This window comes from Sylvia atricapilla, chromosome 1, assembly GCF_009819655.1.
Source record: "Sylvia atricapilla isolate bSylAtr1 chromosome 1, bSylAtr1.pri, whole genome shotgun sequence".
In the NCBI taxonomy this organism is placed as follows: Eukaryota; Metazoa; Chordata; class Aves; order Passeriformes; family Sylviidae; genus Sylvia; species Sylvia atricapilla.
The window spans coordinates 94,443,756-94,467,146 of NC_089140.1; the positions used below are offsets into that span (position 1 = coordinate 94,443,756).

The following is a 23,391-nucleotide window of genomic DNA, read 5'->3' on the forward strand; positions in this document are numbered from 1 at the left end:
GGGCCATGAGGATTATTAGATGGCTAAAGCACCATTCCTATGAAAGCAGATTGAGAGAGTTGGGGCTGTTAAACCCGGAGGAAAGATGGCTTTGGGATGACCTCATTGTGTCTTTCTACTTAAAGTGAGCTTAGGAAAGAGGTAGACGGTGACTTTTTTCCCAGGCAGTTAGTGGTAGGACAAGTAAGAACAGTTTTAAACTAAAAAGGAGATTCATCTTAGAAGGCAGGAGGAAATTCTTTACTCAGAAGGTGGTGAGGCACTGGAACAGGTTGCCTGGAGAAGCTGTGGGTGCCCCACCACTGGGATAGTTCAAAGAGAGGTTGGGATGAGGCTTGGAGCAACCTGGTGTTGTGGAAGGTGCCTCTTCCCATGGCAGGAGGGTGGAACTAGATGGCCTTTAAGGTCCCTTCTAACTCAGGCCATGCTATGATTCTATGACAGCAAAAGAAGGTGGAAGGATCTGTATGAAACTGACTGATGAAGCCTCATAATTACTACTGTTCTATACATAGAACAGTGCCATTCAAATCAACTTCCAGGATCAAAAGGTGTTTTAAAATGCACTATGCTACTGTTACTCTTTTCTTACAAAATATACTGTCAATAGACAGCAGCAAAAGTTTCTGTATAAAACAAAAACCCAAGCGGGAAGGGAAGGGAAGGGAAGGGAAGGGAAGGGAAGGGAAGGGAAGGGAAGGGAAGGGAAGGGAAGGGAAGGGAAGGGAAGGGAAGGGAAGGGAAGGGAAGGGAAGGGAAGGGAAGGGAAGGGAAGGGAAGGGAAGGGAAGGGAAGGAAGGGAAGGGAAGGGAAGGGAAGGGAAGGGAAGGGAAGGGAAGGGAAGGGAAGGGAAGGGAAGGGAAGGGAAGGGAAGGGAAGGGAAGGGAAGGGAAGGGAAGGGAAGGGAAGGGAAGGGAAGGGAAGGGAAGGGAAGGGAAGGGAAGGGAAGGGAAGGGAAGGGAAGGGAAGGGAAGGGAAAACTTCATCATGGTATTCCAGGATGTAAACAGCTGCTGCAATGAGGAAAGAGGCTCTCTCTTCACAAGGAAGCACACAGAGAACACAAGAGGCAAAAAGAAGAAGTTACACTGGGAAAAAAATTCATCTTAACAGAAGAAAGAAATTATAGCAAGAACAATCATTCACTGGAGCAACTTCATAAGGGATGTAGCAGAGCTCTGGGATTCACTGGGAATTTTCAATGTGTGATTGGAAAGAGTGCTAGATGATCTCCTCTAGGTTCCCCTCCCCTACAAAGGAGGAGATGATTTTTGGAGTCCCCTTCTAAGCTAGGCTGTCCTATGACTCTACCCACCAGAGATCAGTACAGTGCACACAGGCTTATATTGCAGAAGTTTGTCTTTACAGTACCACAGGACCTCCATGTTTCTACTACTTAAGTCTCAGTCAACCTTTTTTTTTAAACGTTATAGCACTGTGGCGGTTATTTTAGACTTGCGCTCATGGTACCGTTCACCTCAGAACATGTTTCTCTAGCATTTTCTTTCTATCTTGAGATGCTGAAACTTAAGTAAACCTGGACAAACAAACATTCATAGCTAATAATTATGCAGCTGCTTTGGCTGCAGAAAAGTAGTCCTGATGGTATCATAACTTGATGAAAGAATTATGAAGCATGTGACTAAAAGGTAGGAATTAAGCTTCTACCATCAGTCATATGCAGCATTTGCCACAGAACTTATGTTTTCATTTAGAAAGTTTACAAAATACTCCTCTCAATTCTTCAGAATGTATGGAAAATATTTCACTGAAGCATGGTTAAGAGATGATGTTTCCATTTCCTTTACAGTGTTCTCAATAAATATGTGTGTTGTATTATATAGACTGATCAAAGTTAAAAGTCTTGGTATGACCCAAGACACAGAACATTTCACATCTATAAGTGTCACAAGAAACAGCCCTCAAAGCAGTGTAACACAGACTGCAGAAATGTCTGGAGAGGTCCCTTGCTACCAGTCCCACTCAGGTAGAAAGGGATCTAGAGATAAACTGCCATCCTAATTCTTACCCTCTGGGCCTACACAGTTGCCTTACACAGTGGAAGCAGCAAGTCAGGACATGCAACTGGAACAATTTACTTTCAGCTGACTGCAACAGATGAGCAGTCAATTTGCAGCTCACAACTTTTTGGCTGATGGCATGCAACAAAGAACTGTGTTTTCCTTGGAAACAAACCATTGTGAAATAAAGCTGGCACTTTCAGCAACTACCCACATTGTCTTCCAGAGATTCACAGACAATGTTAGCATACACTTGCTAATGGAACTAATAACCTATGCTATAGACAGTACTTGATTGTTTATGAATGTGAGATCATAATTTATATCTTGTTATGATGCTTAAAATTAACCAAAGGTAACCAAAGGTGGTCACTGTGGGCAGCATGATCCCATTAGGTACTCCCTCTATTTTCTAACCATATCAGCTAAGTCTTCACAATAGGAAGACTGTTGCTGATGACAGAAATTTCCAAAACATCTCACATACCTAGCAATTAAAACAAACTAACTTCAGGTTGCCCTTCCTTCTTAAGTAAACTCTAATATTGCTAGGATTTGATAGAAAGAACAAATAATGAGTAGTAGCAAAATAACTTCATTTTTTTTTAACAAGTCCTTCACTTATTGTTTTTCTTTCTGAAAAGATTCTCAAGTCATCACTTGTCTTTGTGATAGCAGTCTTCAAAAGTATAAATGTCTGCCTAGTCTTTATTTCTTTGTAGCAAAGCAAATGCATATGATGTGTGTAGAGACAGCAAGCCATGAGGAAAGCTGAAAATTTTCAGCACATCTTCTACTTCCACTACCTCACAGGTAACCCCAATGGCTTCCTTATGTTCCTCAGCTAGCCACAGACAGAGAAAAGCACTGAGCCAGCAAGTGACTATGAAGCCTGTACCTATGGAACCTGTTTCACACTGACATAGTATAACACCAGACAAGAGCTGAACACCGAAGAGAAATAATGCTTGCAAGGGTCAGATAAGCTTTCAAAACATGGAAAGCTGAGCATGCATCTCAGGCAAAAACTTCAGCTCTCAAACACTGCTAAAATTGAGTCACACACACAAGCACACATCTCCTCATGACAAACTCCCAAACAGTAAATATTTCAAGAAAAGGCTACAATTATTTTCTTAGGGCTTTTCCAAAGAATGATTATGTAACTCTCCAAGACCCATTTAAAGAAAAATGCAAGAAACAATCAATTAAGTAAAGCTTTTCATTCTTATCCAGTTAACCTAGTAGTGTTGGGTTTCAATCGAAAAGCTCAAACTGATTTGCAAGAAGCAGTAAAAGGTGATGACAAAACTAGAAGGCAAGACTCAGCATACCATCTTCTGGTATTACAGGTAGCCTCTTGTCCAGTGAATCCATATGTACTGCCAGTGCCTCTAACTGGAAACCCTTTTGTGTGACAGCCACATACAGAACTCACTCCTTCAAAACACCAGCAGGTTATTACAAAATGATTACATACTAACCCTCATCCTCTTGGCCTGCATGGTTGACTTACGCAGTGGAAGCAGAAAGCTGGGGTGTATGACTGGAACCATTTCCTTTCATATGGATGTACAGCACATCACTTTGTGACTCTGCCACTTGCTTACCAAAAATTTGCTGTAACATCAAACTGGATCTTATTACTTTGCAGGGGTAGCATTACCCAAAACAGGCGTATCTAATAGCTACTATCACAAATTTCTCTACTCAAAGAAAGAAAAATGCTTCAAAAGAAAAATTAACAGTTCAGTTAATTAAAAGAAGGTTGCACTGATGGACTTGATACCCTTCTAGTTTTACATTCAAAATGGAAATATCAGGACATAGCAGCTGCTTACAAGGTAGTTTTCTAAATAATATATAGAACATCAACCCCGAGTTCATTTTTCCTGGCTACTTTTCTTTCAGACCTCAACAATCCCTTCCACTGACATACCTACAGTCTTATCTATTTTATGGTATTTTCGTATTGGTAGAATTTAATATTCAAAAATTCAGATGGGCTTGTGCAAGCACATGAAACAATTGGCTCGCAGGAATTTCCTCTTTTTACTTCAATGCGTAAAAACCACACAAATCTTGGAACTATGTTACATTCCAACATTATTTGACAAAGCATCTCAAATGTATTTATGTTGCTATTACACAGCTATAGCTCCTGCTCTCAAATTGAAATCACTGCACATTTTTCAATCAATCAAGATCATTTGAAAATCATATGATCTTCATATGACCTTATGAGCACTGTAACACTGATCCCATTCTTAAAGCACATGAAAAATACCAGAACCTTGTAAAACCGAATATATTTTTAATAACCTTTACAGGAATTGTTTTATAACAAATGTTTCAATTCAGTGACTCTGCTACCAGTAACTTTCTATATATGAATGATTCTATTTGATTCAATGGGATTACTCATATGTAAAGTTACTTCAGAGGCAACTCATTATTTAAAATTCATAAGGAAGATGAGGTAATTAAACAACTCTAAAGGCTTTTCTATGGCTTTTTCTTATGTAAAAGATTTTTTAAACAGATGTATCCAACAGAACTCTAGTTAAGAAAAAAGTATCATAAATCATAAAATGCATATTTTTACAGTTCTAATGGTGTCTCTAAAAAATCTTTAAAGAATATTTATATGTATTTTTCATACAAAATAATTTCTAAATTCAGAGTTGCACTTAACAGTGGCAGAATTCAATCTCACTGATGAATGACTTAGTGAATTTATTTTCATTTTTTTGCTCATATTTTATGAGTGTTTGTGTATACATCTTAATAGTAAAACATCTCTTTGTTCTGTGTTCTGACACAATTTACACCTAAGTAAAGTAATGATGTAACAGAAATTAGAACTTGGCACCATTAACATTACTGATGCATTCACCTTGTCCTCAACCACAATGTCTCCTAGACACAATAAAGGTGTAGCCAAAGATTTATCCTGCCAATAAGATATAGTTATAGGTCCCATGAAGATTACTGACACTGAAGTACCAAATATGTACTGGCCTTGGACTTAGCAGATAACATGTCAGTTTTGAGACACATTCAAGTTGACAATAAATCAGTATCACAGTTCCAATAACAGGAAAATATACCTTAGAGGAATTCTTTCTGTTAAAACATTCCACTTTTGAGTTGGCTATTAAATGGCAATGATCATAATGGACTAGGCAGTAGGGTGTTTGTGTCTGAAATGTGAAGACATTTTACTACGAGTTTATTTTTTAAAAACTTTTGTGATTTTCAACTGCACAGTATTTTCTTCTTAAATCAATTTCATCTTTTAAAAAAGAAAATAATCTTAACGAAAGATGTTTTAGTAGCAATTTCATTATGAATTATACTTTTTTTTCTGTATCTGCCCATGCAAACACTTCCACAGCCTCCATAGCTCCTCCCTTTTGAGCATAAAAAACCCCAATAGTGATGTAAAGCTAGAGAGAGCAAGGTGCACAAGTGTAAGTACTGCTTAGTAAATTGTAAATGTATTTTTTCTCTCCCTTTCAGAACTATCTCAGTGCTTACCACCAGCAATTCCATTCTAAGTTGGTTAAAAGGGCTTCAATTTCTTGGGGTGTATGGGTTATGACTATTTTTTTCGAGCACCCTTTTGAACTTCTTTTCAATTTTCTGTTTTTGATGATAGTCATGCTGACAACTTTTTTTGGTCCATCAAATTCTGTAGTACAATTACATGAATTTACTTTTAATAAATTACCATCTTTGCATATATCAGTCAAACCATGAAGACTAAACACTTGCAAATAAAATGCATTATTAATTTAATTGTCACAGCCTATTTAGCTAGCTTCTATTAGTATTTGCTATAATATGCAATGTATCAGAGGGCAGAATCAAATTCAAAACATAAAGAATAAACTGATTATATTGTCCTAGAGAAATTAAAAAATAGCAAGCTTGCAAAATTATAATCAAGGCATTAATGTTTTACATAGGTAAGAAAACTATGTAACTTAATTTATAATATGTTTGTGCCCAAAGTGATGGTTTAACATGCAGCAGAAGGATTTCTTTGGTTCCTAAAGCCATTACAAGGCATCAAACTTTCTCATAATAGGAGAGGAAAGGTGGAAAGGAAAGCAACAGTGGTTTGGTATTTACTGCAGTAGTTCATGTGGCTTAAACATCCCCCATCCCCAGCGAGGGACTGCTACTAGAAATTTATATTGTTGTTGTAGCTCTGCCACTACTATTTGATGCTGCTCTACATTAAGCTGAAGTGCCACCTGAAAAAGTGTTGTGGAAAAGAAATACTCAAAAGGTGGATGAAGAAACTGTGAAAGAAGAGGGCACGAAGTCACTCCAACTCCACCTGCCTATGCTGGAGGCAAAGCCTCCCCAGCCATGCCAGCAGCTGGGACAGGGAGGCTGCAAACCTCATCAGGGCTCCTTGGGCAGCCAGGGCCTGTAAACCTGCCACCCTCCTCCTCTTCCTCCTCGTGCCGTGCTGGCCAGCCAGCCAGAAAGCCTTGAAGGAATATGGGAAGAAAAGGGGAAAACAGCCACAGCCAAGAGGCTTTCAGAATGAAACGCCCAAAGAAAAGCCAGCAACAACTGATTTAGTTTATGGCATCCTGCTTGTTTACGAATTCATTTCAAGATGATCATCACTGAAAATATGCCTCTCAGGCTAAAACACTATATTTGGAAATCTATTGTATGTATCCTTTATTGTGCACATATTCACAAGGGTAATACAAGTTATCTCCACATTGTATTTATGATGACTGTACAGTAAGTACCCCCTTGTAAAAGAATATATTGGTATTGAATGCTTCCAGTTATAAAATAAGCCACCAGAGCAAAACACTTTGTAATTGTTGTGCTATGACAAGAGATAACCAACATAAACTTTATTATGATATCTGCTTTGATGAAACTGTAATTGTTTTTTCAATGCATCATTGTGTATTTTAGATTAAACAGAATATCTCAAAACTCTTGAATAATCACATGTTAGAGAAATTCTGGTTACGCCCTTTATAGAGAAAATCTCCTTAAAAATAAAAGCACCACTTAAATCAGTACTTAGTCAAACTAAGACATATATGGGGTGTTAATTTAAAACCCTACTCTTAGGCCCCTCTGTGATTTAAGTGTGACAAACTTGTGAGGAATGGGTCTAATTGCCCACAATTTCCATTGTCTTCAACAAGAAACGAACACAGCTCAGGAAGAGCTTTGCTGTGTTCTCCTACAGCTCCTATCATTTATTTTCCTCTTTTTTCATATCAAAACCAGAAAATACTCTTTATTTATGAAAGCCTACCCCGAAGAATGAGTTACAAGGCAGTAATACTTGAAACAGTATCAAGCATCCAGCAATGAACACCTCCATCTACCCAGACTGAAAGAGAATATGCCATCTTTTGGCTATCCAAAATACATCAATTTTCTAGTTGGCCCAAAGATTCAATGAAATAGCAATAGCTAAGCCACAATGTGCCAAATAAATCAGAAGCAAAATCTGTTTATCTGCAAACACAGTGCCATTGAGTTTGTAAAACACAGTTATATTTTAAACCACGTAAAAAATAACCTGCTTGCAAACAAAGTTGGAGAATAAGTAGCTGTGTACAGATTGAAAAAATAAATTAATTAATTTTAAAAATAGTAAAAATGCCAAATCTCCCTTCCTGCCCAAGAAGACTTGAGGAAACTTTCTTTTTCATTCTTCTGTGGCTTTGACCTCTTAGAAAGTAATTTTATAAACTTATGAGCACCGAGGCCAGCAAGAAAAGAACAAATAAGTGAAAAAAAAAATCTTGATTTTGTGTTGAGAGGGATATTTACAACTGTGAAAGTTTTGAGAAAATAATATCACCTGTCAAAAAATGGCCCCAAAAGGTGCAAATCCTACACCTTTTACATGGAATTTCTTTTTACTGATGTCATAAGCACCATGACATCACAGCACTTAAACACATTAGATCTCTCTTGGAGTTGAGGTAAAAATCCAGATGGCTTCGTTGTGGGCAGGCTAAATGTTCTAGAAAAGATCTCCACATAGTGTATAAGATCCAATGAAAAAGAATTTTAAATGTTTACCTTTCTTTGGGTGTGCCAACTCCGTGTTTGCCCAGTAAATGAGTATTCAAATGCTTCTTCATCACAAATGCCACCCTGTCAAACGAAGAGCAAATGAGAAAGATCATTTTATTAAACTTTTTTTTTTCTGTTTTGAGCATACACTTGAATGTACTTCATTAAAGGCAGTCCTTAAAAAATCCTTCCTCGGCTAGGATGTGACTTAGACTGGGGAGCCCATTCTGTAACAATAGGCTTCCCTCATTTTGCAGTCCCTTGGATTTTTCTCTTACAAGTTCCAACCACGTCCATCATTGGACAAAGAATGGAAAACCTGTTTCTGCTTCCCTTTGCAAATTAGAATATCTCTATGTTATACTGATAATATAATCTATTTTACCTAAAGAACATTCTCTGATGTTATAAAGTAACATAGTTTCAGTTACACCTTTGAATTTATTTAAGCCTAATGGGGCAGTCCTGAAACCTTTCTTCATATAGGTAGTTCCATTATTTTTAATGAGAAACATGAAAAAACAGCAATATAGGATGTTTTAATCACTGCTTATGCCTGGTCAAACTTCATTGTATTAATTATTTAAAGAGATACACATAGAAACAAATTAATAGTCTTAGTTATTTTATAGCCTTGTGAAAAAAAAAAGATGAAAAACGTGAAGCACATGTTCATGAATACACTGTGAGCAGGAATATTGTTCAAACTGGCAAGACATTCTTCAAAACACCAACAGTAGCAACAAAATACATACTACCTGTCATCATGTTTCTACCAAACCAAACACAGATAATTTACTTTAATTTTGGTGACATACATAATGAAACAGATAGAAGCCTATCAAGTACTATTCTTCTGCTGATAAGACCATAACATCAATTTAATTATGTCATGTGACTGCTTCAAACAATTTAGATATCAGACTGAAGCTTTAAACTAAAATGGTTCTCTCGATAAGCAAAAATTTTACTGCTGCAACTTTCAGTGTGAAAAGGGCTTGCAAACATTTTTGTTAATTATGTATTACAGCTGTCCTTCATAAAGTTAATTACTAATAGCTGAAAGGCAATAGAGTCTATTTGCATATGTACATGAAAGGCATGACATATGCAAAAATATGATTTTAATTAGCATTCCATGATATGAAGGGCTACAAATCAAACTGGCATGTTATAAGATTTTTAACATTAAACGCTGAATTCATCTGGACGTGTTTGCAGCAATGGACAATGGAAGGACTGTAAAACACCAGCACTATGGGGTATAACAGCCACAAAAGCAAAGACACAGTACTTTTCCTTTACAATTATGTTAATTTAGCTTTTCCATGTCTGATCCTCTTGAGCACTTGCACATTATTATAGAAAACCTCTCTTGTGCATCCCTTAAGTTATAAGAATATAATACTGTCTTATTTAAATTATATATATTTCCTTTTTTTTTACAAAAATACCTTTAAAAAGTACCCTAAATACTTTTCCCTACCCAACTTATTAGTATGGCATCATAACCATTACAACTGTGAATAATCTATTACACCATTACCACCATTACTATGCAAGTGCCATCAAAATTACTGTACATAGGGAAAATAATTGTAACAAAATTAAAAAATGTATTCTAATAAAAGCATAAGGGATACAAAATGTAATGCCCTTGCAGAAATAGTATTTCCACAGAGCTGTGGAAGGTACCAAATATATTTTCATTTAGTAATACCTGTATTTCCTGTTACAAACTTCCATTTCCCCCTTCTCTAAAAGAAAAATAAACTCAATGAAATTACTGTGAAAAGGCAATCTGCAATCGGAGTTGTAAAGGGATATTTTGCTATTTGCATGGAATATAAAGATCCCAACCAGCTACACAATGTTTCAGGGAAGCACTTTTTGGTTTCCGAGCCCGTTTAAAGCTTCCAAACAAAGGCTGACCATTGCATATACCACACAACTGCAGGGGGTAAGGACAGACACACCTTTCTGCAAAATCGAAGACAAAGGCACTGGTAATAACATGAAGTAATTAATCTTGCATTCTGCCTCTTCTCTGTTGCATCTATGTTCCAGTAACCATTCTGCTGCTGTTACACAGCACAAAGAGAATGAACCCTGACTCAGTTCATGTCTCAGCACCTGCTAACATTTTATGCTTTTAATGTAAAGCTTGAAGGCTTCAGACTTAAGGAGTGCAGGGTGCCTCAGTGCAAGTCTGGAGCACTCTGCATAGCTCAGGGTCAGCTCTCCACTTTGGAGAATCAGACCTTAAAAATAAAAGCAGAGATGCTATTTTCATGAGAAATTGAGAACAAGATTTAAAAAATTGCCAACAGAGACAGGCATTATTAAAACAGGAGGCAAAGTCTAAACAACCTTGTTTGGATGCTGAATTTGAAGACCACCCATTAAAACAAACAAACAAACCCACAGAGAGAGACAAGTGGAAACTATCTGGTTTTGTTTACTAAATCCTGCAGGTGATTTTCAGAGAGGTGGTAACAATGTTTGCTGGCTTTACAAAAGAAACACAAAAAATGGTTCCCATACATTCAGTAACACTATGCTTCAAAGTAATTAATGGTTTAGTAGTCAAAAAAATAATGGGTTTATCTATGCTATTTACCTCTGCTGAGGTAAATCAGTTATTCCCAAGCTACTGCTAGAATAGACATGACCTTGGCCTTTGAAATTAATCTTAAGAGAAATTTGACTGGCATCTATAAGGACTCACTGAATGAATGCTTTTAATTACTGCATTGATGTATGTTCAAATCAAAAGGAATCTTTCCATCGGCAATTAGTAAGCACCAATTCAAGCTTCACCAAATTTCTCACTTCTTGTTTTTAATTCTAGTGGAAGTATAAACAGTCAAATGCTAAAGACTAACTAGTTTCAGGAGCGCATCAAAAGGCAATAGAAAAAACCTGTAAAAGCAATACTCTACTGTTTCAAGTACATGTAAACCAGGCCATACTAGAGGCCTGGAACCAGTTTTACAAACTCTAATCTGGACAAATTCATCCTCAACCCACATGAAGACAAGAAGTCACAGCCCAGCTGCTCTCCCGTGGGTCAGGTCTCGACAGACAGAAATGTGTAGTGTATACATCCAAGTGATGGTGACTAGGAGCTCCCTTTGTTTGGTAGTAAGACTACTAGGAGCCTCCTCCTAAAGTGGAACAAGGTGAGTCAGGCAGGATTTCTTTTGCTGGCAGTAGCATTATGTTGGGTTAACTTTTTTAGTGATTTTCAACTACTCTGGCTTCAAAGCTAGCAACATCCTCAGTCATACACTCTATGTTGAAACTACAGGATAAATTAAAGACAAGCTGAAAAATTACACAGAGCTTTAGAATAGCATCTTCATTCCCTATAGGCAACTTTTTGCACACAAACTATAAATAAAAATTACTTTAAATCATAAATACATGAGCACCTTTCCCAAAATAAGTTTGCAGAATATTCTGGTTTCCTTTTAGAAGAGTTGTGGTTTGTAGAAACGTGACCATTCATATTCCATGGCAATCTTCAAATAGTATTTGGACTCTCTCTCAGAATGTCTGTAACTGATTTAGGAGCCTCTACAGATTTGTCTTCAGTTATAAAAGCACATTTTAAAGTACAAAAGAAACAAAGGGACTTCTAATTCTGGGAATAAAGAAACATATTTGACAATCTTTACTTCTGCTTTTTATTCTAGTGTAATACAAATTTTTCAGCATGTACAATGTTTATCATTACAGTACCCAAGGAATAGAAATAATCTGTCATCCATTGTCTGTTTTCTATGTTCTCTGTGGGGAGAGAATTGTTCTCTGTGAAGTATCTTGCTTTGAGAGGGCAAAAGATTCTAAGTTTTATTATGTTTTGAATCCATAATAGCTCTCTCCTTTTGAATATGTACATCACTGGCTTAGTAAAAAGCCTAAGGAAAAGAAAAAAACCCACCCAGAACCAAACACACAACACACACACAAACCAAAACAAGCATTCTGGGCCATAGAGTCACAAAACCTGCTGCTATTCACTGTGTCTTTACCAAGTGCTCAGCCTTGGCCTAGTTCCAAGGAAGGAGCTACATCTTACCTCCATCTCAAAGTCACTCGAAGCCATGGTGACAGACCAGTCATTTTCTAACTGCACATAACTGTTGAGGAGGACCAGCACGGGAATTTATTTTTGTAGAACTCTACAAACAAGGTATTGAGCAGCCGAAGAGCAATTTTAAATCACTTCTCAGTGGATACATGGCTCTCTGCAACTGCTCTTTGAGAATTTATCTTATAGACAACAATGTTCCATGACAGCAGTAAAGTCCAGGAGAATAACAATGAATATCTAGCCTTTATTCATATTCTCAATATCCTTTACATCTCCTTTAAACTGTCCAAAACCTCTTCATACACAAATTTAACTCTGGGAATACAGGTAAGCTAGTGCATAACCCAAGTACTTAGGATATTTTTAAAAGCTGCTTGAGAGCCTTAAAAAAAAAAATCAAAACCATAAACAAATCCAAGAATTTAGTCCTTTGTTTTAGCATAGGTTTGAGGCATATAGAAAGGATAGAAAGTTTTACCATTTTGGATGAATCAGCTGGAAGATCTGACAGCATCAAAGAATTATGAGGAAAAGGATCTCAAATTTTTATACATCATCACAGAATAAAATGAAATAATACATTATCCTGTTCACATCAGGTTTTGTTTCCCGTGATCTGTGCTTGCATTTCTGTCCTTGCATCTTCACGCAAGGCAAGAAACCAGAAAATCAAGGCAAGCTTCACAAATGATGCCAAGAAGGGGGACTCGGATATGTTCAGGCAAGTAAGTAACAATGTGGAATACATGGTTCTTAACATCTTAATGAAGCATTCTTGTTCTTACCGTGTCTCGAAAAACACTGGAAACCCTAACTGTTTGTAGTTGAATCTGTGGTTCTCATGGAGCCATGCCAACAGGGACAGCAACCAGTAGGAGAAAGAAATGGGGCATTTTTCTCAAGAAATGCCAGGAACCACATGTATTTCAGAATGTTCAATAAAACTTGCCTATTCAATCACAGATTTTTGCAAGCACTTGAGCTGTGCATGTTCTACCCATAAAAGCAGAATTGCACACATTCAAATCAGCATTTAGTCAAATAATATTTAATCAGTGTACATGAACTAAAGAACTTCAAGTTTTTAAATTCTCCAAATTATATAAAAAGTTCCTATCCAGATCTCATGTCTCCACCAGGATTTTGTATTCAGCAGGTTAACTTCAGGAACAAGAGCCCAGAGGCAAATGCAGAACTGTTCAGAAAGCAATGGTTTTCTATGAACGAGTAAGCTTTTCTCTCCATGCATCAAAAGTCCAAATTCCTGAGAATTTCTTCAAGTCCATCATTTGTGGATGTTTGCCTATTCTGAAGGGTCCAGACTGGGGCTCTGATAACTCTCTTGCATGACTGCGCGCAAGGGACTCAATTTAAAAGAAAGTATCTGGCAGGGCAGAGTCTGGTGTGGAAGATATCCAGTAGTCTGAAAGGCTTCATGCCCTTTGTGACAAGATGTCAGGTTCAAGTAAATATCTGGCAGGGTGAAGTCTAATGTAGAAAACATCCAAATATCTGAAAAACTTCACGCCCTCTATGACAGGACATCAAGTCCTATAACCCGTAACCCGGCATAGGATAGATGAGGTTTTCTCCAGACTCATTTACTAGCCAAATGAAGCAGGTTACTTCCAAATAAAGGAGATGGTTATTCTTTGTAATTTTGGGGGGAAAAAAAAAAAAAAAAAAAAAAGCTGTAACATTTCAAAAGGTTAACAAGGCATGCGTGATTAAGCATCTGTGATGCTGTGGCATGCTGCCTTCTACTCCCTGCTGACCCCATGTGTCAAAGAAGGATATGGCTGCTCTATGCTCCACCCTCACCAACTGCTAATTAAACTGGAAAGCAAAACATATCCATCCATTTACAATGTCAAGTGTATGTCATTTGGCAGAATGGAAAATTCAAACTTTTCCTCTTGAAAAGAGAAACCAAAAGAGGTAAATGAAGACAACTTTGCCATCACTAACAAGACAAGAACCCAGATTCCCATCCAAAGATATCATGGTAATTCATGGAAGCTAAATATCGATATAACTTTTGAATTTCTGAGAACCACCAGACTTTCTGCTTCAATTTTGGGTGGTTTTTAGGGTGTTTACAATTTTCCATGCATCAACCAGGTATGTTTCTTAATTATTTATTGGCTTCTTTTCCATGGAGAAGTTTTGCCACTGAAGTTTAAAACCCAACATTTTCAAATGGTTTTTGTATTACTATGAAATCATCAGTGCAATGACTACAACCTTTTCTTTTAAAAACTTCATCTCTTTTTTATTGTAACTTGTAACAAGCTAGCAATGAAACCAAGCTGCCGAAAAATAAAGACAACAACTTGTATTATCAGAACACCTGCACACAGCTAGCACCCAAGGTAGACTTGAGTATCACAGCAGCTACTGTTCCTGCCTTGCTTTGAACAGGATGACAGACAACAGGATTGTCAATGTGCTGTTCAATGACCTGCATCAATCTCAAGAATAATTTACTGCTATATCAGACAGATCATTATGGATGAGTTGCACGCTATCAATCAATCAATCGACTGTGTTGTTCCTGCATATTCCTGCATCTATCAACCAGAAGAGAGAGACATCCTTCAACATATTCTTGTTGCTCTCTGCCATCAGTCTGTTATTCTCAAGATGGCAAAGAATTATTAGCCCCATGGCCACAAAGCAGTAGTGACTGGCACAATTATCTCCTCTTACATATTCTGGCAAAAAAGTCCTGGGTACAAAGAAAGAGCAAACTAAGTGAAACAGAAAGCATCCTCTACTGTTCCACTTTGCCATCCAAAGTCGCTGAGTCTTCTCACCACTCCACTTTCAATATATGTTTGTTATAATATAAACCATTTGGGACAGAAATTTAGTCTGCTATTGTGGCAAAAGAAAGGAATTCACTTGCAGTATTTATTCATTTCCTCCCCCATGACGGAGCTCACTTACCTGTGTGTCTCACCTAAGTTACTTATTTTGTAACTGAAATCAAAAAGGTTTCCTGCAAATTAGCTAAGGGTCCATTCTGAACTTTTTTGGTTTGAAGGCATTGAGTAGTAGTGATTAATTTTAAACACAGGAAGTATCCTTCGATGACACCTGCAGAAATAAGCCACGTCCAGCCAGTGATAATTATTATTAACATTAAAGTGAGTTGAATCTTAAGAGTGGAACTGTAAACTTTTATATTTGAAGACACAACAAATGTTAACTGTAAGTAAACAACTGGCACTCTGCTTTTATTTGCTAGAAGAGCAAAATTAAAATAGCTAAACATTGGTAAAACCTTTAAAGTCAGGTGTTTGCTCTGTCAGAAAATCACCTTACAAATATATGAGAAAATTAGTACCACTACAAGAAATGTTTGTTTCAATATTCAAAGAAGTTAATGAATGTTAAGTGATAATGGTAGACAGCAGCAGTATGTAATTAGATTTCTAAACACATCTTACCAAATCACTTCTAAGCTAAAAGAATCACATGTTCTATTAATTTTCATTGGTTATTGAGCATCTGTAACTGTCACCTCTAACAGGTGTTTGGTAATCTAACAGCTGCACAAAGTGCTAAAAAAAAAAAAAAAAAAAGAAAAAAAGACAGAATCACAATGTGCTTTCTCTAGCACTGCTATCAACCTCCCAAGTCTGCCACAATGCAGAACCTCTTTTCCTAAAGTCTGAAATGCAACCCTAGGTGTGGTGTTGGGAGTGCCTTACACTTAAAAGAGATTAATACAAACATCCAAAACCAGGACATCACCAGAAAACACACTTGCCATGCTAAATGAGACTGCAGAAATGCTTAAAACATAACTGAACATTTACACCTGAAAGCACCGTGATCTAGATTAGTGCTTTACCAACCTTGCTACCATGACACAGTTTATGTCTTTTCTTTTTTCATGATTTGTATACCCAACATTCTCATAACTCTGATTCCTCACTTTTTCGTTTTTTCCACTTCCTTCAAACACTGGCTTGTCTTCCTACTTATGATCCAGTCCATTTCCTAGCATGCTCAGGACTTCAGATAAAGAATTTGATGCAGTAGGCATCAGTTCCACATATCATCATTTAGCATCTGAAAAGCAAAGCAGGATAAACAAGCTAATATTTGAAGGCAGAAATTCTTCAAAGTAGATTCAATCTTTTGGATGAGTCAAGTGAACCACATCTCTAGGTTCCCTGAGAGGAGTTTTGAAATACTGTACTTTCTGCAGACAGTATGTAAAGAGATTCCTAGTGATCCCATGAAGCAAAGTCTGCACCTTCTGTAAGTGCAAGAAACAGACTACACAACTATCTCAAAATAAGGATGTTCCAATGACTTTCTACTTAAAAGTAGAATTGATAGAGCCAAACAAATATATTAAATATTTTGCTATTCCTAAATTAAGAGTCACTTTTGATGTAGTGTCTTCTTGACGGCCCAGAAATCACACTACAGTCTGAATTACCAGGTTTATGCAGAGCTTCAACAGAAGAGCTATCTTGAGAGCTATCTCCTCATCAAAAGAATCTACTGTTGCCTGTCTTTAAAGGAAATCAAAACAAATCTAAAGATAGTTGATTTGTAGACTAGAAAACACATAGGGCCTGCAGTAGCAGTGCCACATGCATAGCTCAGTCAATTCTGCAGCTACAGTGCCTGTGGTCTTTTGCAAAGTTGAGAGGTACCAAGAAAGAAATGAGATGAATAAATTGGTCACTGCCTGATGACTGAACTGCTCAGAAGTCATACACAATCAGAAGACATACACAATTTTTATTGACAATTTCCCCACAATTTGAAATGCTGCTGGTGATAGATGGTGGCTGAAGCGAAGACTCTGCAGTCCACTTGATCTGTGAGAGTAGTGAGAATGTTGCCCTAGGTCTTTGCTTGACATAGAAAAGCAAGTGCTAGTTGATTTGTTTATTCCTGAGATTAAACTCAGCTGTAAAACACATTCTTTTTGCCTTACATCCAGGCATTCCACAAGACTGTTTGACTTCAGGTAGAAAGCAAAATACTTCAGAATATCTTTTTCCCAAAGTAGATGCATAAAAATAGTAAATCTATGATAGCAAGATCTAATCTGTAGCCATCAGTAGTACCATCCACATGCATGAATCTTTAACAACAGGCTGGTCAAATCACAACTGACTGGCTCCAGCCAAAGAAATAAAAAGGCTATTCTGGATCAGATTGGTTTCAGTCCACAAAAAATGCCTCTACTATTTTATCCCCACAAATATGTTAAAAGCACAAGGATGGTTCCAGCATTCCTTATCCAAGGGCTCTTGGTCCCAGCTGTTGCTATCTCAGGGACTAAGAACCACCTAACATTGTGTCATCAGGACAACCTAACACTTGGCAAGCATGTCTGATTAATACTTGATTTTATTTTGTTGGAAGACATCTTTGTTATTACTTGAGCATAAGTAAAAGCTCAGAGCTTTCATTTTCAACTGGCATCTCAGTCTCTCCAGAAATTCCCATTACAGCCATGTCCAGCTCTTCCAAAAAGTGGAGTGTTGCAACAACTGCCTCCTACAACTGAGGAAGGAAGCTGACTGAAGAAAGAAACAGTCTCTCAGGGTAAATCATGATATGCAGACCAGACAGACTGTTATGCACTATCCAAGTATTACAGACCTACAAAACTCTCTCAAATTATGGCACTGATCATAGAGGATGCAGATGACATGAAGAGCAGCACAGAAGTCTATCCAAGTAAGAATTCCAGGTGTAACAGTGGTGTTACTCCACTTATACCATAAGCAAATGCGAACACCTCTCATCATTTCAGTCACATACTTAGCAGGGGAATGACTGAAGCTGCCAAGCAGTCTGGTGTTTCTCAGGTTTTCCTCTGATGGCCAGCAGGAGTCACTTCAGAAATCCAAAGTCAGGGCTCAAAAGACTATGAGTACTCACCTGAGATATAATTGTTATTGAAGCAATAAAGACAAGGAAAAAAATCCCACTGAATTTAGATGGATGTTTTACACACACACACACAAAATCAGCCTACATTCTTGCAGTCCTGTAAGGATGTTGCATGCACTTGGTATGAAGACTGTCATTAGTCTGGAAAAACCACAGGAATATAGATCAGACAAGTCAGTACAGTCATAAAGATGATATCTGTGACACAGCAAAAGATGTTCTCTGGCAAAGATTACTCCAATTCCAGCCAGCATCTGAGATTAACTCTGACCATTTCTGGCCACAAATCAAACATGAGAGATATAGGAACTACATAGGTGCCCAACAGAATTGAGAAAAAAAGCCATCTTTGATCTCAAGGCCCTGGATAAACTTACATACACATGCTGAGTGTAACTATGAACAAAGAAATGAAGAAGAAATCAGTGTAGGTTCAAACAAAAGTTTATGGCATGCTATCTAAAAAAAAGAAGAAGAACTTACAAACTACCCAAAAAAACGCAATATAAAGAATGTATATTGCTAACAGGAAAAATTACAGAACTTTAGTTTTATATACAAAGTGACAGCCTTGTCCTATAAAGAAACATAAACCATGTCTAAGAAAAAATATTATTTTTTGATTATCTTCCTGAAATGAAGTTTCAGTTAAAAGGGTTTTCCTTCATAATCCATGCTGTCATTACAACCACAGCTCTATAAAGCTACATCTCAAGTGCCAGCATAAAATGATGGGATTCCACAGGCCCACTTCAGGCCCACTTCCAGTAGAAGGGGAACCGGACAGCCCAGGTGACCCAGCTATCAACACACACTGTGGTACTCCATTTTATTCAGTATTACGTCACATTTTGATTTTCATGAATGATTTTGATTTTCTAGTCTTGTTAGAGCACTAGAATTTATTTAACCACCAACATGTTCACAACTGACAGATGTCCAAATTCTCCATTATTTCCTGAAGGCCACTTACAGCTACAGAACAGAGCATGTAACCACTGACACGCAATTCTCTGCTTAGCTTTGTAAGAGGATGCAAGTGAAATGGCTCTCACATTGGAGCCAACACACTCCCCCCACTCCTCCCCAGTTTAACCTCTGACACCCATGGGCCTTGCTGCAGGGATGAGCCACACCAGAACAATTTGCAGCTGAGAAAGACCTCACATTTTAGCTAGTTTAAAAACATTCTGCAAAGATTGAACACATACAAAATGCTTTCACATTTTATATTAACAGAAATAAGCAAACAAAAAAACCCAACAAATTAAAAGGGCTGTTCTGTTTTTTCACAATTTCTCAGATTAGCAGAACTCCTCCCAAAAACCACCCGTTATTTATTACATGAAACGTCTGTACCTGGACAGACACAGAGACAGAAATAGTCTGATCAGAGTGCAACTTTTATAATACTGAATAGTAGCCAATGTTATGTGCAACACATAGCTGAACGGACGGATGGAATTGATTTTATAAAAGAGTAACAAACAAAATAGTCCAAAATATTAACTGATAAACACATGCTGGGGTGGAAACAGCCTATTATAAAATTACTGTAAAGATCCTCAAACTGTTCAAGGGAGAAAAAAGTCCAATTTTCGACATAACCTGAGAGCACTGAGTTTTCTGATTATAAGATCCAAGGAACCTGTAAACCCAAGGCTCTAATTTTCTTATGGCGACTGCGTAATATTTTGCAAAGTAAAATTGACTGAGATGGAAGCTATTTTGCATGGTACAGTGGCGATGGCTAACAAATGAGAGTTTTGTGGGCTGAATGTTAGTCCCCTGCCTCATCTGCCACCCCTAATGACAGCAGCCACCTGCTGTTTTATTGTCACAGCTGGAGCCAGTTCACACTCCTTGGTGCTGAGCTCTGCCCATGAGCGCCAAGCTCTCGCCTCGCCTCATTACTTTGATGAACTTTTTATGGTCAGCACCCATGAAGACCTCATCTAGGACTATACAACCTAGATCGGCTTCAGGGAGTGCTTCCAGCTAGCATGAGGTGATAATACACAGTGACACCACGGCTGCTACTGCCTGTCACTTAGGCAAGTCACTATACTTCTGGCTCTACAGGGCCCTCAACAGGTAAAATGCCACGAAATTCTCCTTTACAGCCAAGTTCACTCCCTTTCTTTTCACATTGCAATACAGAGAGATCACATCCTGCTACCAACATTTAGCTTTTTAGCTGTAATAAGATAGATATTACAATAAAAAATGTACCATGCTGTTTACTGCATATAACTACAGACGAGAAATCTCTACATTCCTTGAACATAATCCGGTTGCTTTCCTAAAAAAAAGAAAGGAAGTATGAAAACTGTATTACAGCTTGATTAAAACCACCAAATGATTACACGTATATTGCAAGCGAAGGACCGTTTCAACTTAAAAATAGCAAAACACGCAGAAGGAAAAGTTAAGTCAGTCAAATTAAATTATTAAGCAGATGAATTCACAGTGGAGAATGATACATGTTACTCCCCTCTCACCTAAAAAACCCTCACACTAATACATACAATATTTTCTGAAATCAAGATAACAACAAAGCAAAGGCTTTTACATCTCTTTTTCCTTAATCCAGACAGTCTGTTACTATTTTCTCCTAATTTAAAAGCAAATAGAATCATCCTTTCATTTTCAATTTTTTTGTACTAACAAACATTCTGAATCTCCTGAGCCTGTATACAATTTTAAACTTCATCAGAAATTCTTTTATTGACGCATTTAGAGCAAACTGTTTTATGCTTGATCACTGAAATTTAACCCCAGGTTTACTTTCAGCAGCAGAATAATTATTTTGGTGTCAACAGAGCTTTACATTTGCTCATATTTACATATATCATTAAGATTAATATATGTGCCATTAATAATAATTTCATTAACATTCTGAAAACATCAAATAACATTTTGACTTTTGAATGGCTGTAGGCTATTATAAGCCTAAAAACCAGAACATTTTCAGTATTCATTGTGTAGCAATCCAGCTGATCAGTTTTGACAAATTCATGCAATGTTATAAGCCATTAAACTTCATTTAGTTTCACTTAAAAATTCCACCTAAAAATAAAAAGCAACTGTCTTTTTTTGTATAGACAGTATGATTTTCAGCAGTTACCAGCTCCCAGGATCCTCCAAAAAGAAACTGCTGGAGTTTTATTTCTTTTATTGAAACGTTTTAAAATTTATCGAAGAGTTTTTGAAAAAATACTTTTGAGACCACTGACCTAGGAAGACTTGAAAATCTCTAATATTTGAGTATCTCTAATTTGCAACTGAGCTACTCCCTACAAGGGATAGCGCTGCAGAGACACTGTCCTTCACATAAGATCCCCTACAACAAATGGAAATTTGAAGATGTGTTGCTGAGCACAGGTTATGTCTGTTGCGTTTCAGAGAATTTACACATGCTCTTCTTTATGCATGCTTTTTAAGTTTCACCTACACTGCAGTTGAAGAGACAGAGAAAAATAATGATGTAACAAAGATTTCAATTCTGCTAAAAGCTGAGGACCACCCAGACAGTCCTGAAGTATTAAACAGACCATGAGAACACACAGAACCTTGCATAGTGAGGGCCTAAAACATATGAGCAATTCTAAATATAAACAACACAAATTTCTCTACCACTACAATTTCTGAAAGTGCTTTTCTTCCGCACAAGCTCAAGAGAACTTCTTGTGAAGCACACTGACAGATCACATCCTTCAGAGAATCCAACAACAGAAGAGAAAGTTGCTTTTAGAAGAAAAAGGAATTCCTTTCTTTTGTGTACATCATATATTTGTCAAGTGCATAATTTGTAGGACTCATTTTGTACCCTTAAAAATAAAAAATCAAAAATGTAGCTTGACCAGTGCAGGGTAGATATTATGAAATGGACAAACTGGCTCAATGGAACAATTAAAGGTTCCAAAATAACAATCTTCTAAATGATGCCAATAATTAAATAACAATAGCTGAGATATATATATATATATATATGTTTGGTTGGTTTTTGTTTGTTGTTTGGGGTTTTTTTAAGCACAAGTATATCAGCAGTGGTATGCCTATTGTATGCTTTGTGATATGGCACACTTAATAAATTTAAGAGTTTTAAGCTTCTTTCTTATCAATCACTAATTCATAAAGAAAATGCTCCACAACAACAATTAGCTAGGTAATTATTGTCTTGTTATAAAGGAATTTGTTAAAGGATGCATAGCTATCCAAACTACCCATAGTAGGTAGCTTCCTGTCTTACAAGAAGGTAGACTGCATACATATATAAATATTTGGAAATACTTTTCCTTTGTAACACTGGTTTGCCTTGGCATTATGACTGTGTTTTAGACTTGTATTCTAAAATATAACTTCAATTTACCCAGCACTTACAGTTCACTGGCCTGTAATTCTTAATATCCCTCTATTTTCCACCAATTTTACTTTTAGTCGCTGTTATTTAAAGTTCATTTTCCATGCCCTTTCAATTGTGATTTTTTCCAGTGTGACAACAAACCTAAGTGTCATTTCTGATGGTGACTTTCACTGGAATACAAACTTTTTAAAAGAGAAGTTACAGTGGTCAGTATGAAGATGACCTGCATGTGAACAAGCAGTCTGAAGGTGATGGGATTTGTATCCAATTACTAATCCCCTCAGCTATTCAGCCCCTTGAACAATAAATTTCTATAAACTGATCCCTCAACCCATCACCAGCTGGTCATCTACTGCTTTCCAACATTGATGATAAAAAGGGAAACACCTTGTACTTTCTATTATTTAAATCTCCACAATACAGGATGCTCACAGAAGTCCCCAGCTCTCTTTTCTCATCTAATGGAACCCTACAAAAAGAGGAATAGGCATATAAAATTACTTGGCTTAACGTAGATACTCTGTCTTCTCTACTTACTCCAAACACACATAGAAGATTTCAATGTACATATCTTCCTAGCACTGAATACAAATAAATGTCGATCCTAAAAAATGGCTAAACTTCTACGCCTGCTGTTAAAGAAAAATATATCCGTATGAAGGATACCTGAGACATTGTTGAGGAACTGCTCATCCTTTAAAAAATTATTACCTTTGTAATGCTGCCAGTGCCAGTGTCAGGCTGGGCAATTAGCCAATTAGGTGTGAATAAGAACTGCCAAGAAACTATTTTATTTTAGCCTCAGAATATTTGTGTATCTGTGAGCTGGTGTGTTTGTGTTCATGCATCAGTGGAATCTGCTTGTTCATGCCAGGTTTTCTTATCACACTTTTCTG

The 23,391-nt window shown here is 37.1% G+C and overlaps 1 protein-coding gene across 2 annotated transcripts in view; it reads right to left on the bottom strand.

Moving 5' to 3' along the window:
• ZNF407 (zinc finger protein 407) overlaps positions 1–23,391 on the bottom strand; it is a 335,862-nt gene that overhangs the window by 196,054 nt on the left and 116,417 nt on the right. For both annotated transcript variants that reach the window (XM_066328276.1, XM_066328282.1), the window contains one exon: positions 8,106–8,180. In XM_066328276.1, the coding sequence (XP_066184373.1) occupies positions 8,106–8,180 (75 nt within the window). The remainder of the gene's footprint in view (positions 1–8,105; positions 8,181–23,391) is intronic.